At 38.5% G+C, this 18,419-nt stretch overlaps 1 protein-coding gene across 1 annotated transcript in view; it reads right to left on the bottom strand.

The window, feature by feature from the left end:
* Positions 1-343: 343 nt before the first annotated feature.
* The window catches only part of ctnna1 (catenin (cadherin-associated protein), alpha 1), a 124,210-nt gene continuing 106,134 nt past the window's right edge, over positions 344-18,419 (bottom strand). Inside the window, exons 17-18 of the mRNA XM_084430288.1 lie at positions 1,537-1,671; positions 344-1,214 (exon numbers count right to left, since the gene is read on the bottom strand). Coding sequence (XP_084286414.1) covers positions 924-1,214; positions 1,537-1,671 — 426 coding nt within the window. The 3' untranslated portion in view covers positions 344-923. The remainder of the gene's footprint in view (positions 1,215-1,536; positions 1,672-18,419) is intronic.

Genomic DNA, 18,419 nt, shown 5'->3' on the forward strand with positions numbered 1-18,419 from the left:
GTCTGAGTCATGGAGGGGTATGAGGATGGGAAGGAGGAGGAGAAGAGAGGCCTAAGGCCAGTCTTCTGAATTTAAATACAGGGCTGAAGATTGAACTCGCTCACTCTCAGCCTCTCGTTCACATTTAGCTTTGCCCTGCTGCTCCTTGAGATTACTGAGGGCATTGAGATTGTTCTCTCTTTTTTTTTTAGGCAACTCTAGTCACTGAGAAAAGCAACTAGTTTGAATTTTTTGCATTTCGAGTTTCACATCATCACTTTTTTCACACAGGACCTTTTTAGAGATAGAAAGCATTAATATTCACCAAAATTAGTCTATTTTACAGTTAATCAAAGCAAAACAAAAAGTTATCAAAAAGTTTATTAGGCACAGCAAAATACAATGACTTTGGTCTTGAGACTTACACTAAATCAAAGCCTATTTTTCTTTTATAGTTTCATACCAAAACACAAGTATTGCAAGTGTTACAGTGAGAGTTTGCATAGGCATGAAGAATGGAAAAGAAAAACAAAAATCAGACAGTAATGGGCAATATCAAAGCCCTTAGTGTGAAATATATAAAAGTCTTCTTGTAAAATACACTTAAATGTTTTAAAAAATACACAATAGTCATCTAGAAAAAGGGGAAACGTACACAAACTGTGAGGGAATGCCCGGAATTTAATGTATGCCCCTACCTGTCCTCGGGAAGAAATCTTGTGTAAAGATTGAGCAGATTAATGCATTCGTGTGTAAAAATATAACATTTGCTATATAGACCTTCGTGCACTCAGCGCACTCAGCATAGCCACTGCTTATGGAAAAAAGGCAGATTGGTGACTAAGGTACAGGAATGCGTTTAAATGTGTATTTGCTAAATCTGACTGATTTTAAGGCTCAATCTACATCTGAAACATAATCTACTGAAATGCCTTAAGGGCTGCTTAAATACTATCCATTGCTTTGAACTCGCTCAGGGCCTGCACAGGGTTGACGTGCTTCTTTTGAGAGGACCGCTTCACTTTGTTGGTCTGACCATCGTCTTGCTTCTCGCGCTTGACCAGCGGCTTCTTTTCGGGAGCTTTCATCCTCCAGGAGATGGCGGGCATGTTGAGGTTTTGCATTCCTTGAGACTTCTGGTACTTGGTGGAGGCCACGTAGGAGGCCTTCACAGTGGACACCACAGAATTCATCAGATTCTTGGCTGCCTGAATCAGAGACATAGCACTGTCCACCTGCAAATAGGAAGGAAATAGAAAAGACCAATGAATTCCCATTCCCATGACACTTTCAGCCATTTGATTGTTTATGGATATTTCACTTTTATAGAATTTGATAGAGATTTCAGCTTGCATGTCAGGCACTAATTTTTCAAATAAAAGGATTGAAATGATTATACTTAATGTAAAAAATGTCAAACTATCTAGCTTGCGGGCAACTTTTACTCTACACAAACACTTATAAAAGCACAATATCTATTGGAAATATATTTATAATTTAGCTTCACTATAGAATTCTCTTTACTTTCCATTTTAAAATTCCCTGATAATGACTTACCCCAGACACCACAAGCTCTCCGCCCAGATTCTGCACCTCTGCTTTGACTTTACTGCAGATATTGAGCTGGTGACAGTAAAGGGCGATACGCTGCAGATAGGCCAACAGATCCTGCTTGCATGCTGAATCTGGACACTACAGGAAAAGAGAGAAAAAGCAGTTGCTTACGGTCAAGCATATAAATATTTCAACATGTTATAATGTTCGAAACGAAGCAGTGGGTGCAATTTTAAGAGTTATTGTAGTTGAAAACAAAAATTGGCCAAATATATATATATAAAAAATAAATAAATTTGTGGCACTTTGAAAAGCAGACTTTGTGTGGGCCTAATGATACGGATGCACCATTTTAATAAACTTGACAAGAAAACACAGCGAAACTAACGCCGACTAGCGTCTATACAGAAAGAGTTCTACTGATATCTAAAATGAAAAGCGCACACAACGCAGTGGTTGTTTTGATGATCTTTGACTGTTGCCTGTGGATACCCTAACGCTCCACAGTCACCTGTCCAGCTGCATGTGCTAGTCAAATTTATTCAATTCCCCATTGTGGCAGGCGAACTGGCCCACCAAGGGCTCACAGCCAAGCTGTCCTTATTTTAGTAAGTTTTAGGGTAATAGACTACTCTGTTGCAAAATTTCCGTTTAAAGGGACACTCCACCCATTTGCATTAAGCTTTGCATTGTTAGAAACCCAGTCATACTATTGAATGGTTGTGCAACACTCTCTCATTTTCCCCTGAGACGGGAGAAATCCGTTATTTACCTCTTACACTTCCTCCTACAATGACGCAAAAATCGTCATTTTGCGTCATTGTAGGAGGAAGTGTAAGAGGGGGGGATTTCTGTTGTGACTACAAGCACTCGTTCCTCATCTTTCCCAGGGGGCGGGACCCGCTCATGCTACAGACCTATTACAGATCAGTGGGTGGGACTTTACTCTCTGAAACTGAAAGCAATATCCTCCATCTTGTTTGAAGCTAAGCTAACAGACGCTGTGGAGACAGATGTAAAGTTATGACAATAGCGGAGGAGAGTGCTCAATATGATATAGACTAGAGGAAGAGGATTTCAGAAGTCTGATGCTTGAATCAGGTGTTTGTGGCTACCTTTACAAGCCGCATTATAGCGAAGAGCCGCCGAGGCAGAAGACCTGCCTGCCGCGGACGAGGAGCCCGGACTGGCTCGGGTTAGGGCGGACTGGTGGCGCCGGTGATCTCACTATGCAACTACGAACCGCTACGAACACAGAGATAGAGTCCGTCTGTGGCAAAGATTTTCAACGATGACAATTTCTCCTGGACGAAATCTCTGAATCAGACGAGGACACGGACGTTTGTGTTGTGAACTAGTTTCCTAGTTTCGCACCGCATATGTTCTGACTGAACATCCAGGTACCATGCAATAATTCACCTTTTTCGAAAGAAATACAAACGAGGAGTAATGCACTAATGAGTTCGCCAACTAACTAGACATTTTGTGTGAATGTGAAATGAATTTCAAGCTCTGGTGGTAGCTAGCCTTGTAGACGGAAGAGTGATTTCTCTTAAAGGCAGATATGTGCTTTCTGGATTAGTGGGAGTGGCTTGCAGAGCTGTGTAATGTGGTGCATTGTGGGAGTTGTTGTCTTTCATACAAATGCGTCCTGGAGTTATTTTTTTTTGAGTTTTATTCTTTTCTCGGTCACAAAGGCACCAAATTCAAAATTTCTTTTACATTTCGACTACATATATGACCCACTTTAAATAAAAAACAATGTTCAAATGGGTGAAATGCCCCTTTAAACGTTTAAGAAATCAGTTGTTGTAGACAATGATCCTGCTCATTTCTACATTTAAAATAAAAAGCATGCACTACAGTGCTGCCAACCAACTGAATACATCACTAGCCCCATTAACCAGTCGTTGGTGCAGTAAAAAGCACAGTACTTGATTTTTGCCCATAGTTTGGTCATCCAATATCAATACCTCACCATGCTTCACCGGTCTCCAAGGTAAAAATACTTTCTTCACGGTGATAATGTTCAAAGAGTCTGGCCCCACATCTCTGCATTGAAATGCTCTGAATGAGCAGGACTTGAGGGTGCCTGCCTGCACATAATTACACAAAGCCAGTTTCCCAACAGTGCCTTTATCTCAATAACTCTCCGCGTAAAGCATTTGGGGAAAATGTCAAATTTCCATTATTTTAAACAACAGCTAGACTGTAGATGCATACTTATGTCGCTTAGGGCTGGAAAGACACTCACAGATGTCATGTGCATAATTCTGCAAAGCAAAATGAACCAATTATGATTATGTAAAATTCTGTTGAATGCAATTTAAGACCTCAGTTATTCAGCCAAGTTAAAATAGTGCTTAGTTAGCTATAATGTATAAAAATGGGGCAAGAAAATCCAAAAGACATGACGTACTCATGACAAAATGATGAATTTGAATTAAATCTAGATGGTCATTTAATATGATTCTTCCATGTCTACATAACCAAGATGGAAACTCGAGTCTGCAACTTGGACTAGAGTCGTACAAGCCACACACACACACAAAAAAAAAAAAAAAAAAAAAAAAAACCTTGCGAAGTTGCGACTTGACTTGGACTTGTGAACAACTGACTTGGGACTTGAAGACAGACACTCATAAAAAAGTCATTTTGGTATGGTATTTTCGATTACGTTCTCTCTTTACTAGCCCACATGACAGCATGAAAACATTTTACTATTCATTCATTCCCTATCAATATGTGCAGCAGTATTGTCAATAAAGTCAGCTTTATTATATTGCACATAAAGCATCTGAAGGCATGTGTATTCATCACCCACTGGAAAAGTGCTGTTATATAAATGAACAAACAGTGACAATATAGCCAAGTCTTACCTTGTGATAATCTTTGCTTTTTAAATTAAATGACACAATCAGTTAATCCAAAGGGAAGCTGCAGTATTGCACAGTTGTCAAGAGGCTATCCATTTTCAAGTAGTACACATTTCCATGTCCTTTTCATGCAATATTATCCAAATTTAAGTTAACTTGCATATGGACTGGACGCACACTTTCATGTGCATTTTTTGACCCTGTCCAACTCGGATCCTGTCTACACAGATTGGACTTGAGTTGGGGTGCATTATTTTATCACTTTGTCACAAACGAGACACAGGCGGGAATGTTATGCGTGTTGTTTACTGTAACGCTTGTTCATGCATGGGTTTAGTTACCGCTGGTGCTCACTCGACATTACCCATCCCTGCTTGAGAACTACAGCAAACTACGGCAACTCAAATAGCTCAAAATACACAGCACATTATTTTTTCTCGTGGTGACCGTCCCTGCATTCCAAATAGTATAATGTTATATTTTAAAGGTTTAATAGTTTTTTGGGGGTTTTTTTATGAATAATGTAATTATTGATTTAAGTAATACTTTGTGTGCTACATAATCAAAAACTGATTGCAATGCCTAACAACTCATGAATAAAAAAAAAAAAAAAACTCATGATTAAAAAGACTATACAGTAACAACACTGATTAATTGAAGGATGAACAGGCAACCATCTTCTTACATTAAATTCAAATATAATTTAAAAAAGAGCATTTGATAAGAGCATTTTGCCAAGTGAGCTCTCAACATCCATCTATTCTAATGTTTGAGGTCAGTAACTCAAGATAAAAAAAAAAGTGAAATATAAAGCCAAACTTGCAGAGATGTGCCTGTGGGAGATTTAACTGGAGATTCAGCAAAATACAGAGTCGGAGTCAGGCCATCTTCACTATACTTTCATAATCATCAGTCTGTCTATACACCCCACTGAGAGAGAAGGGCAGAGAGACAGGCACAGACTGTTAGAGACGAGACAGAGCGACAGGGAGACAAAGGAAGATGGGAGACAAGTGGGCGAAACAAGAGTGGGATGCGAGGAGGAACAGGGGAGAGAAACAGGAAGAGAGTTAGAGTGATGAAGAGGGCAACATGATGCTCAACTTTCAATGAGACGCCTTACAATTAGCAGCAATCCGATCACAGTATTTCCCTAAAGTTTTGCTCGTTAAAGGTAAAGTGAGAGATTTAGGTGCTACTAGAAGCACTACATGGAATGCAAAAATAATTGTTTGCAAACTGGTTTCCATAACACTCCTACCAGTAAATGAATGGTTTAGTTGTAGGATAGACATTTATATGTATATACTACATAAAAAAAAAAAAAAAAAACGTCAGGAATATTCATTCATTAGGTGCACCATTCCTTTAAGAGACACAAATGCTATAAAAAGGGCTTCTTGGCCAGAGGAAAAAGTCTGTTCTGGGTCTGCTTCACCTACAGTATTTGCTGACTCTGACTGCAGGATACTGTAAAAGCATTTTGTGCCTAGGGTTGGAGGACAGGATTACATTCACAGCAATACAAAGCAAGCATTTTCTTGCCTTTAAGGGCTTCTCACCCCTACATCTGGCATGTTGATCCAGCAACAAGTCTGGCTATGCTGTGAGCCCCAGCAGCGCTGCTGGAATATTCAGCGGTGTATCTCTGACTGCTTTGGCGTTCGCAGTTTCCACTCCAGCTGGCTCAAAGCATTCTGGGATTTGTAGTAAAGATTATCCAGCTGGGCACATCATCACTCCCCAGCGGGAAGTCAGGATGTCTAGCCATGTCTGGGCAGAACTTCTCCCGCTCTCTCTAGTTCATCATAAAGAGCCAGAAAGCCAGAGTTCAAACACAGAAAGCCAGAGTGTCCGCCTCTTATCTGCTTTACTATTCCACCCATTATTCCAGCAGTCATTAATAAAGCCCCAAATTTATATCAATCACTGAGCTGCTTTTCTTCCCAGGAGCTAGAGAGCTTACTGCAGAGGAAGTCAGACAAACAGCAGAACGAGGCAGAGAGAGAGAGAGAGAGAGAGAGAGAGAGAGAGAGAGAGAGGGGGGCGCAGAGAGAGAGAGAGAGAGAGAGAGAGAGAGAGAGAGAGAGAGAGAGAGAGAGAGAGGATGGTGGTGGTGAATCAGAACAGACCCCTGCTAAAATGAAACCTGCTAAGCATACCAATTAGAGGCTCGACTCCTGTTTGAAACAGCTCGAATTGGCCCTTTGAAAGCATCACTTGTGCATGCTCAGCTGCTGAATTCATCCAAGTTGAACAGGAAATGCAGCCTGCCTGCCTGACCTAGACGCATGTGAATACATGATGCACATGTCAAACAAAAGTCCTCCCTGCTTGCTTAAAATATTTTCTTCCTCCACCTGTGAAGGCCACATGCAGATCACATGCAGTTTTGCCAATGCGGTCAATTACACAACCAATTTTCGGTGAAGAGATGTGCTAAACCAGCATTTTTTATTTGTTGTTTTTATAGTGTAAGTCCCTTATCAGGCTGGTCCAAGAGCTGATTCTGCATTCACCCATCACTTCATTAAAAATTAGCAACTTCTGAGAAGAGTGTTCTTCTTAGGAAACTCATATAACTCTAGAGTGCACAGTGTAACCTTACAATCAACTTCAGCCCCCACTTCACCCCCTTAAAGCAATGTAAATGCATGCACTTAAGAGATATTACCTTGCTTGGTCACAGACTTTGGACTTTTATAAAATAAAATAAAATAAAATAAAAATACTTAAAGGGGACTCTGATTCTGGTTGAGACGGGACAACTGAAATACACGCTTTAATAGTTCCCAGAAGACTTTTGCTTTTCCTTTTAAGAGGTATCAGTAAAAGAAAAATAATTTCTGGCTCATATACACTGGCTAATAATGCAGGTTGTTGAAAAGTAATGGGCTGTCCTTAAAGTGTACTGCCTTTTTAATATGACAGTGAATCTTTATTTAACCTGCCAGCAAAGTGTTAAAAAGAAAACTCAGCACCTTAGTTAGACAAGGTGTCGCCATTGTTTCTTACTTTCACCATCAAAAAGAGGTGAACTAACGCTATTCAACTGACCTGGATAAACTCAAATGAGTACTACAGAATTGATGGTGATAAACAAGTGATAAACAACACTACAGCTACCTTTAAAAAAAAGATACTTCCCTCAAAACAAAACAAACAAAAACCAGACACTGAAAAAACTGTTTTTCTTATAGGCTCTTCATACAAAAAAGGGATTAAAGTTTGTTTTTAATTGTCCATTTAAAAAAAATCCTAAAAGGGACAGTTATTGTATAAAAAAAAAAATAGTCATAATTTACTCACCCTCATGTTGTTTCAAACCAGTATGACTATTTCTTCTGTAGAACAAAAACAATCCACAGATATTCTGGTGTCCAATGTTGTTTTGGATCCCACTGATTTTCATTTTGGACAAAAATGGTTGAAGTTGGAACAACATGAGGGTGAGCATGAGGTGAACCATTCCTTAAAGTTCAAGCTGTGCTGCTGTAGCAAGCAAGTTTCACTCTACATATTCATAAAAAATGAATTGTTGAAAGAGACAGAAAACGGTTGACTCTCTCTCTCTGCAAATATGTACATTATATTGTGTAAATGATGTGCTGTCCTCTGGCATGAAGGTAAAATAAATAAATAAATAAAAAGTCAACTAGACACTGAAAAAAATAGTTCAAAACAACAAAAACAAGGGGACACAGCCACTATCGGGATGGATGAGCAGAAGAGAATAGAGCTGTTGGAAAAAATAACGGATTTCACGCCTCAATGTTAAAAATATCCAGCTATAAAAGTGAGTAGGAAGGTCAGGCCGCGTCGCAGAAAATGTCATCTGGCCTGCTGAATTCCATTCTAAATGGACTGCGGTAGTAGAACAGCACGAGCAGGGTTCTGACCTTTCTCAACACATCAGGGAAGAGAAATGCCAGTTTCCCATATTTACTGACATAGCAGCATTTTAATGTAGAGCAGCCGTGATTATAAATGGAGCATCTTGTGTAATACATTCTTTTGTGGGTTATGCCCACTAAAGCCTGAGGAGATACTGATACGCTGCTCGCTCCACTCCTCTCGAGAGGAGATGCAATGAGTTGTGTTTTTTTTTTTTTAAACTAAACAGAGCAGATGACATATGGAGGTGATTAGAGCAGTGATGAAATCGTTCTGCCCACCCATAAGGTCTTTAGCGAGAGAATTTTCATAGATATCATTACCTGGTGTTTATATCTGTCCCAAACCACAGAAAGAATTACCAATTGCCTTGCGCGCTGACAGACTTGCCACATGCAATTGACAGTTTAATGTATATTTCCCCGTTTCAGGACTAGCAAAATAATTTCACCTTACTCTCTGACAGGATGAAGGAAGTGAAGGTGGCTGAACAGGTAGGTGGTTTTGCCCCCTTTTGTGCTCACCATTGGTAGAGACTGACGCTGTCTCTTCCGCTTTATGACAGATGGCAGCGTTGTACTTTGGAATGTGAACCAGGTGCTGCCACTGGATTATTTACACGTCATATTATCATGTGTACTATTCGTTTTAAATATTACAGTTATCGCGATATATTGTCCCACCCTTAATTAACACGATATCTATATTTCATGTTTTGAATATCACGGTAATCGTCAATAAATGGTATATTACGACTCCCCTACTTCAGAAGCGTAAACACGTGCATAGAAAAAACCCACATCTTCCACAAAACTGTCTTGGTCCATCTGAAGGAAGACCTGAATCTTCATAAAAAGAACAGTGCAGTAAGCAAACTTCATTTTCCATTAACATCTGCTTGAGACAGTTTGAGAACAGCACAGGTGGAGATTTGACGTACTGACTGTGACCCATAGAAGAAAAGAAACTGCAAGCTTGATCTTCCAGCATATCTCTCAGGTGTGAACTTATTCTGGATTGTATTTACAGGCTGCGCAAACAATATGCTGAAATTAGGGCTGCAACGATACACCAACCATACATCATGTTGGAGGAGAGGACAAAAAAGATTGAGGAAGAAAAAAAAAAGATATTTTTATTAAAGGGGTCATATAATGGTACATGCACTTTTACAAGTTGATTGTACTGAAATGTGTGTTGGCAGTGCCTGTACACAACCATCATAAAATTATAAAAATCCATCCAGTGTTTTTTTTTTTTTTATCTTCTTATGTTTTCCCGTCTCAAATCAAGCCGTTCGACCGTGTGACGCCCCTCCCACGACTGTTAATTGACAGCAGTGTTTCAACACTGACCCGCCCTGAGCGAGCTGTCATCGTAGTCCGCATTGTTGATACGCTGGAGCAGAATGGCGTCTAAGCGATTGTGGTGTTCTGTTCTTGGGTGTAATAACGAACACAGCAGTCATTTTTATGTTCCTAAATCCGAACCGCTGAAGACGCAGTGGCTGAGTTTTGTTTTCGAAGGGAATATTCCCCACGATCAATTGGTAATTGGTAAACAGGCAATTGGTTGATGAAACATTGATTAAAATTAAGATACAATTAATACAAAACGAAATTCACTATAAAGAAAGGTTTTCTACAAAAACAAACTTAATGAAGTGGTCAAAATCATGTCTGCCCACTCCATTTGTCTCCCAATATATTGCACATCTTATGATTTTACTTATGCTTTTCACTTTTCATATAATCAACATAGAAATTAAAAAATAAATTATTTTATTTAAACATAAATATGAAACTAAATCGTTTTCTTTAATGACTAGGCTACAACACGTAGGCCTATTAGCCTACAGTACAGAGAAATTTAATGTCGGAGCGGGATTTGAGCGAACGCCGTCTTACCGGTGAGCATGTGGGGGGAGAGCAGAGGTGTCAAAAGTATTCACATTCATTACTCAGGTAGAAGTATAGATACTAGGGTTTAAAAAGACTTCTGTAGAAGTTAAAGAATCAACAAGCTTTTTACAGTCATTCAACTGTGCTCTCCTCTCAGAGTTATATTCACCATAGAGTCATCTCCCACCACATGTGTACGTTTTTAGAGTTGCTCACTACTTCTACTCTTTACTGTAGATACAACTTACTGCATAGTATGTCACTTTGGCATTAGCGATCACTTGAACATACAGCTACCTACAACTTATCGCGCTAAATCGCGTCTGCCTGCTGATCGCTGATTGGCTAAAAGTACACGATGGATCGCATACAAACCAATAGGGTGTCACAATATATCGCAATACAAAAATGCATACAATATGTATTGTGAATAGTGAACCCCCAAAATAAAAATTACTATGTGAGAATTTTTTTTAGTTTTCAGAGTTTTTGTGTCAGTATTAAAATATTATTTATAATGTTGAATATAATGTATAATAATGCAATGGGGGGAATATCTGTGTAAAAAAGTGGCCTACATTATTTTAAATATATCTAGTCAGTGACAGGAGTGCAAACATATTCGCCTAAAATAATTCTGTATTTTCAGCTTCAGAATCATTCATATTTTTATTCTGGTGTCATCGTTGTCCTGTGCTTTGGGGTTTCCAGCACCAAGTCCAAGAATATTCATTTATACGCATAATGTAATATCAAATTTAGCAGTTTAATCAACAGTACATTTTTTGTTAACCTTTTATCATTCTATGTCTTGGAGTATCGCAATAATATCGTATCATGTATTCAGTATCGTGATATGTATCGAATCGTGACATGAGGGTATCGTTACACCCCTAGGGTGTCGGAATGGTATCCAAACACAATCAAATTCACTATCCGGATGGCGTGAATTATCTGGATTTTTTTTTTTTTTTTTTTTTATGACAAGCCGAAATGAAATGTGAGTAACGAGGCTATTTTTAAAATGTAAGGAGTAGAAAGTACAGATAAATGCGTGAAAATGTAAGGAGTAGAAGTAAAAAGTCGGCTGAAAAATAATTACTCCAGTAAAGTATAGATAGCCAAAATTTCTACTTAAGTAAGGTAACGAAGTATTTGTACTTTGTTACTTGACACCTTTGGGGGAGAGGTACGATTTTCGAAACAATCATCGAATATTATCTTGCTTGATATGCCAATCCTTAATATTTGGTGTTTTAAATGCCTGTTTGAGGTCACTGTGAAAGTTTTAAAGCAGCGGTCATGTCCGTAACGGAGAACTGTCACGTCCGTAACATTGGTTTTTCCTCATAAATGCGAACACGAAAAATAAAATAAAAGGAATATTTGATGTTCTGTGGAGGGCCAACCCTTCTTCATCTGGTGGGTAGTATTACTTTTGGTTTGCACAGTGTAATTCACAGAATTACTAAAAAATATTTTGCCACCTAAAAGTTAAAGATTTTTTGCATCACGTCCGTAACACTTGTATTTCCCTCATATTAAATCTAAAACGCATGTGTAGACCGATATTTTTCTAATGTCTGGACTTCTTTATTAAGGGAGTATGGATATATAAACAGACATTTCAATATATTGGTATTAAATGCATTTCCTGAGAATTTATATTTCCAGTTTTGACTGCAAATGTCACGTCCATAACGCTGGAATTGCCAAATGGCAATTTAAAGATGTGGTAGGATTGGATCTGGACGGGAATAATAACTCTGGGAGTTGGAAGGGGTGTTTCGTGATTCTGCCTTCTCACACCGTAACACAGGTTTGTGGATCTGAGTGTTGCGATTTCGGTTTCATATCGCATATCGTTACAGCCCTAGCTGATATACAAATCTGGAGGAAATGGTGGATACAACAGCAACAAAACAGATATCCTGCATAGATAAAAAAAAAAAAAAAAAAACAATTACATAAATGATCTTTCTACAGGGGTGAAAGAGGGCCAGGGAATTCAGCCCACTCAGTCATCAGTATTCAACGCACAAACTAGAAACGGCAAAGTACCCAAGGCAATCGAAGGTTCATTTTAAAAGCACCTGTTAATATCAAAGTAATTTTTTACAGAGATAAAAGATTCATCTGTAGTTTCTTTAATAGAGAGAACTCTAATGCACTTGGAGAGAAGAACTTCCCTTCATGTGGCTAATGTGTTTTATATTGCATTTAAATGGTCTGGCAGAGCATTTGTTTTTTAAACGGCTAAATATAAAGCCATCATGGACCATGATAATCAATCAAGTGGCATTTTAAACAGAGTGATGATCTTGCTCCTTTCCAAACAATTACCCAAAGGAAAAAAAAAAAAAGAGACTAATATTTGCAAGTGCCAATTCTATCTCAGTCTAATAAAGTCCTGATCTAAAATCAGAGGGAGTAATTATAAACAATCATTATGACAGAGGGAAGAATGTTCTTAGATCAACTACTCAAATTTAAAGATGAGGTTTTCTGATGAAATATCAGATATTAATCAATTGCCTTATATGTGCATGACTGAAGCAAACTGAATAGCCACAGCATGACATGGCAAAAGCTGCCAACACGTCTGCCAAAACAGACAATCACTTCCCTAACAGTTATTAATAGGACTGCCAGCTCCACTAACATATTTACAAGCACCTATTTCACACGCTTTATACTGAGACCATTAAACAATTCTCATTTTACCAAATAACAAATGGTACATACATTTTTTGCAGTGTGATATTTTTACAGAATTTTATTTGACGGAACGCATCTAGAAAACAATGGACGTGTTCCAAACATGGAGATCATGTCTAAAAATCCAGTTCAGTAGATATGTATTCTCTCCATACTTTCTAATAATCTGTACAAACAACTTTTTCAGAAATGAAAGGCAGATCTGCTTCAGGTTGTTCAGGTTGGCTGGATGACGCCTACACACTACACTTGTTAAATGGTGCCATGGAACTGGAGAGAGATCATAATGTCTAAGGAACTGTAGGGCTTTTTTGTTCTTGAGCCATACCACTATTTACTTGGTCTCATGTCTGGGTTATTGTCCTGCTAGAAAAAATTACTTTCTCCCAAGTCTTTTTCAGCAGACCGAAAGAGTTCTTACTCTCCCATCAAAATATGAACTTTTCCTAGAACCAACAGTGCCCATTGAGACACTCGTATAGACTTTTGAACTCTTTAACTGTTTCTCTCTTTGTTTATTAGCAAGAAACAAACACTGCTGATAATCACCAGCTGAGCTGAGAATCTGTGAGATCGCTACTTGATTTTTTGTTTTTATGTTTTTTGCTCTTCTACTGTAGAGAGGGAAATTTACAGGCTTGTCACCGTTAAGCAGCCAGGGGCCAAAACTGGGATTAATCCAACCTGTGGTAGTGCCTATGGATCACCATAAATCTTCCCTGATTGAATGTAAATTGGAAAACTATGTATGCCAGTATACATCACTGGGATAAAGCACATGTGCTGCTGCCCGCAGGTCTGCCTCACTAAAAATATGCAAACCTGGTGTTGCGCGATCATGTCTGTGTGTGGTGGTTTCATGCCTTCATGTGCATGCATGTAGGTCAGAATATTTATGGGCAGTGTGGTGCCTTACACATTTGCATTATAAATCTCAATTACACTGCATTATTTGCTCTGTACTGTGCTCAGACGAAATCCTCAGAAGTTGCCCCTGCAGAATCTGCTTGTAAATTCTTAATAAACTGCAGTGCAGACCTTTGTGTGGCAATGACCTAAATCCTGCATCCTCCTCATCTATGCACTACACTCATTTCTTTAAACTTTAATCGAGCTCCGTTACAGCCATTTAAGTGAATATTAAACCTGGCCGAACATTTTTGGCAGCACTCTGCAACAATCCCAAAACTGTCCTAATTCAACAGCTAGATGTTACAAGATGGCTTCAGAAGGCCTGATTCTCAAACAAGATTTTTTTTTTTTTTTTTTTTTTTTTTTTTAAGGCCTCTCGCTTTGGTATCGCTGTCTTGTTTGCATCCTTGGATGTCCTCAGGATTGCATAGTAGTATGTGTTGTCACCAGTGTAGGAGAAAGTTACTTTTAAAAGTAATGCATTACAATATTGCGTTACTGCCATTAAAAAGTAACTAATAGTGTTACTTAAGGGGCTTTCGCACCGGAGAAACCTTTTCATAGTTCCCAGAACCATTGGCGGAAGTACCCGGATTTTGGCGCGTTCGCACCGCAGGAACTAGGAACTATTTGAAGAACTAATTTAGCTCCTGCTTCAGAGTAGGGTCTAAACAAGCACTATAGGAACTATCCGTGACGTTACTGTACGCTGATTGGCCGAACGCACGCGAAACCCAAGCACCCGCCATTTTTAAAAAGGCTGTGTAAACACACAGATTATTATAGCCTATATATTTACCATTCACAAACTAACTCTACGAACATGGAAAACAGTGATAGATGGGCCTCTTAACCTTTACGCTGAGGAGAAAATCCAGCGCAACTTTGAGGGGACCAAGCCAAACATGATTATGTATTTCTGCTCAGCTAGCATCACTGGACATCAACCACACGGCATACGCTAATAACTTTTCATTACTGTCTACTTTCTATGTATAATAGTTCTATCTAATAACATTAGACAGGACTATAGCCGCTTTCCGACCAAGTAGTTACAGGAACTTAGTTATAGGAACTGTCCACTTCTAAACAGTTCTAAGAACTACTCTCCCCAAACTCGGTTTTGCTGTTTGCGTTCGCACTGGCCAAGTGGCCATAGTAACTGGTAGGAGGGGTAAGGGAGTGACGCAAGCACAGTGACTTTTATTTTGACGGCGCGACGGACCTTTATTTTGGCGGCGCTGAGAACGCCAGAGCAAACAATGCTCGCATTCTCTGTGTTTATTAGCTAGCGATCTGTCTAACAGTACTGTTTAATATGTTATTAGATAGAACTGTTATAGAAAGTAGACAGTATATGAAAAAAAGGTTATTAGCCTATGCCGTGTGGTTGATGTCCAGTGTTGCTAGCTGGGCAGATAAACATAATCATGTTTGGCTTGGTCCCCTCAAAGTTGCGTTGGATTTTCTCTTCAGCATAAAGGTTTAGAGACCCATCTATCACTGTTTTCCATGTTTGTATAGTTAGTTTCTGGAGTAAATATATAGGCTATAATCTGTGTTTACACATTATAGCTGTTTTAAAAATGGCAGGTGCTGGTGTTCCGCATGCGTTCGGTCAATCAGCGTACACTAACGTCATGGGTAGTTCTAATGAACACGTAAACTAATGAACACGGAGAATGCGAGCATTGTTTATTTGCTCAGGCTCTGGCGTTTCTCAGTGCCGTCAAAATAAAGGACAGCAGCACCATCAAAATAAAAGTCACAACAAGCGCGGCTTACGTCACTTCAGAGTTCCTACAGGCGGTGCAAATGCAACCAGAAAACGTTCCTAGGGGAACCATTATTTCTCGGGGAACCATCCTGGTGGTTATTTCCTAGGACTAAGTTCCAAGAACTATCCAGTGCAAAAGCCCCTCTGCCAGGGCACATTTTGCTGGCTAGAAGAGTGTTATGCAATACAATTCATGCTTTCAACAATTTGTTTCATATTATTTTCTGGCTTTGCTGTGGTTTTTGTTGGCAATCTCAGATATAACAAAAGTACATGACATGACAAACTTGACAAGCAGTCAGAAGTGATGCTATAGCCCACCACTGTGTATTCTGTGGCAGGGCTTTGATATGACAAAGAGAGCGAGAAGGACAGAGAATGGGGGCGGGGCAGGGGGGGGTAGTAGTGCCATGATTATTTGCTTTCCATCCCTCCGCAGGCTCCTCTGAATCTGATGATTCATCCTTGTGTATAAGGAACTGCTTTCCTTAGTTCATTTTTCAACAGTTAGCCTCTGGCAGCCTCGTCTGCACAAGGTGTGAGGAGCAGTCTAAATATAGTTTGGGATAAACATATATATATATATATATATATATATATATATATATATATATATATATATATATATATGTATATATATATATATATATGTATATATATGTATATATATATATATATATATATATATATATATATATATATATATATATATATATATATATATATATATATATATATATATATATATATATATATATATGTATGTATGTATGTATGTATGTATATATATATATATATATATATATATATATATATATATATATATATATATATACATATATATATATATATACATATATGTATACATATATGTATATGTATATATGTATGTATGTAAATCTATACACACATACATACACACACACACGCATACACACATGCATACATACATACATACACACATACATACATAAAACAAGCTGCCACCTGGTAATTATGCTACTAATTAAAGACGAATCACACTTAATGGATTCAGGTCTCACATGGGGCTTCACATCTCTCTTTCCTTTCACTTTTTCTTCACCTACTGCCCTCAATTCCTTTATTCGTAGGCAGGACAAGAGGAGGGGGGACCATTTGGGAATGGGCTGGGCTGGCTCCAGCCGTCTGGAGTTGCTCACACCTGCTTAAAAGCAGGAGGGGTCGCACTCGGACAGACATTTCCTCCCACAATCAATGTACTTAGTTTATTAATGCACACAGTAATTCACACCATTCAAATTCCTAAATACACTCGCACAGCATACAAAATTAAAGTACCAAAATGAATAAAAAAAATCTATTAACTTTTGTGTAGAGAGATGAAGACTAGCTTGTTTCACAAATATGCAAAGAAAATCAAAATTCAGATTTTTTTTAAGTAACAAAATTATTATTATTGTATTATTTAATAATTAAATTATACATTATAGTAAAATTAAATATAATATAACAATGTGTAATAAAATCTGTCATTATCGTTATTATTAGAAGCAGTAATACAATTTATTCAGCATATTAAAAGTAAAAAACAAATAAGGAGAACAAAAAAAATGGCATTGGCACGTTTAGCGAAGTTTATATTAAATGCGTCCTACACTCAAATCAATCCTATTACTCAAATTGATGGGTTCAATATAATGGAAAACATTTACAAAACATAATGCATTTTATGTGCCAGTGTGTGCAGAAAAGCAAACACATCCACAGACACACAAGCACCTGCACAGTACCCATCTGTTTTCTGCAGGGCATATTGTATTCACGGCACAGAATAAGCAACAAAGACATTGCGGGACGTGGCCGTCTATGAAACCTTTAACAGTATCCGAACTGGACATTTAGTATTCCTCTCCAAATGGGTCATCGCAGGTAGTATGACTACAGATTTGAAAAGTGGAGCTGCTTCACGTTGGATCAAAGTGTAATCTAAATAAAATATCAAAAGTGCAGAGCTTTAGTTTGTATGAAGGCTCATTATTATGCGAGATTATGTTAAAGGAATCTTTTTGAAAGCACACTGCAGATGTTCATAGGAATGGCTAATAGCCATGCGGCAAATAGGATAACGGTGCATATCTTTACACTCCCTCCCTAGGTGCTGCACTGCTCTGCCTGTTCGAAACCTGCTTGCCACAAATGCAAGAACTTAAGAAATTAGCATTTAGCATGATACAAAGCTTTACAAGTTTGCGGTGCTAACCCTTGAGCGTAACAGTGCAAAGTGTAAAAATGTCGTGTAGTTCTTAAAAACACACTACAAGTGCTATTGGTCCGTAAACTGGTAGTCTGCATGCTGCACAATGATGTTAGCACAGCGTGACACACTCTTTTAATTAAATGACAAACTGAGAGGAGAGGCCTTCGAGGAGGGATGAGTGATAGGTGATGATTCTGCTATGCAAAACCCCCTTCCTGAGCTCACAATATCCCTTTCAACTGCTCTATTGAAAAGACAAGAAAAATCTTAAAGAACCCTTGTAGCACACGCGGCAGTTTGATGTTTACTGGAAATGTTCCCATATTATTTTCACGAAGCCTGTGAACCTGTCATTGTCACTCATCTTAAGGAATAAGAGGAGCTTTCCAGGAAAATAAGTGTTGGGACTGTGGAGATTGAATTTACAGCCCCATAGTGCTGTCTTTATCATCATGGTCTGTGTCGCAATTTTCAAAAGGTGCTGGAAAAAAGCCAGGTAAATTATGCACTGTTGCGTTTCACTGTAGTGCATCACAAGGATTAAGATCCTTAGGTAAAACACAAGAGCA

The sequence above is a fragment of the Rutilus rutilus genome, assembly GCF_951802725.1.
Source record: "Rutilus rutilus genome assembly, chromosome: 14".
NCBI classification, from domain to species: domain Eukaryota; kingdom Metazoa; phylum Chordata; class Actinopteri; order Cypriniformes; family Leuciscidae; genus Rutilus; species Rutilus rutilus.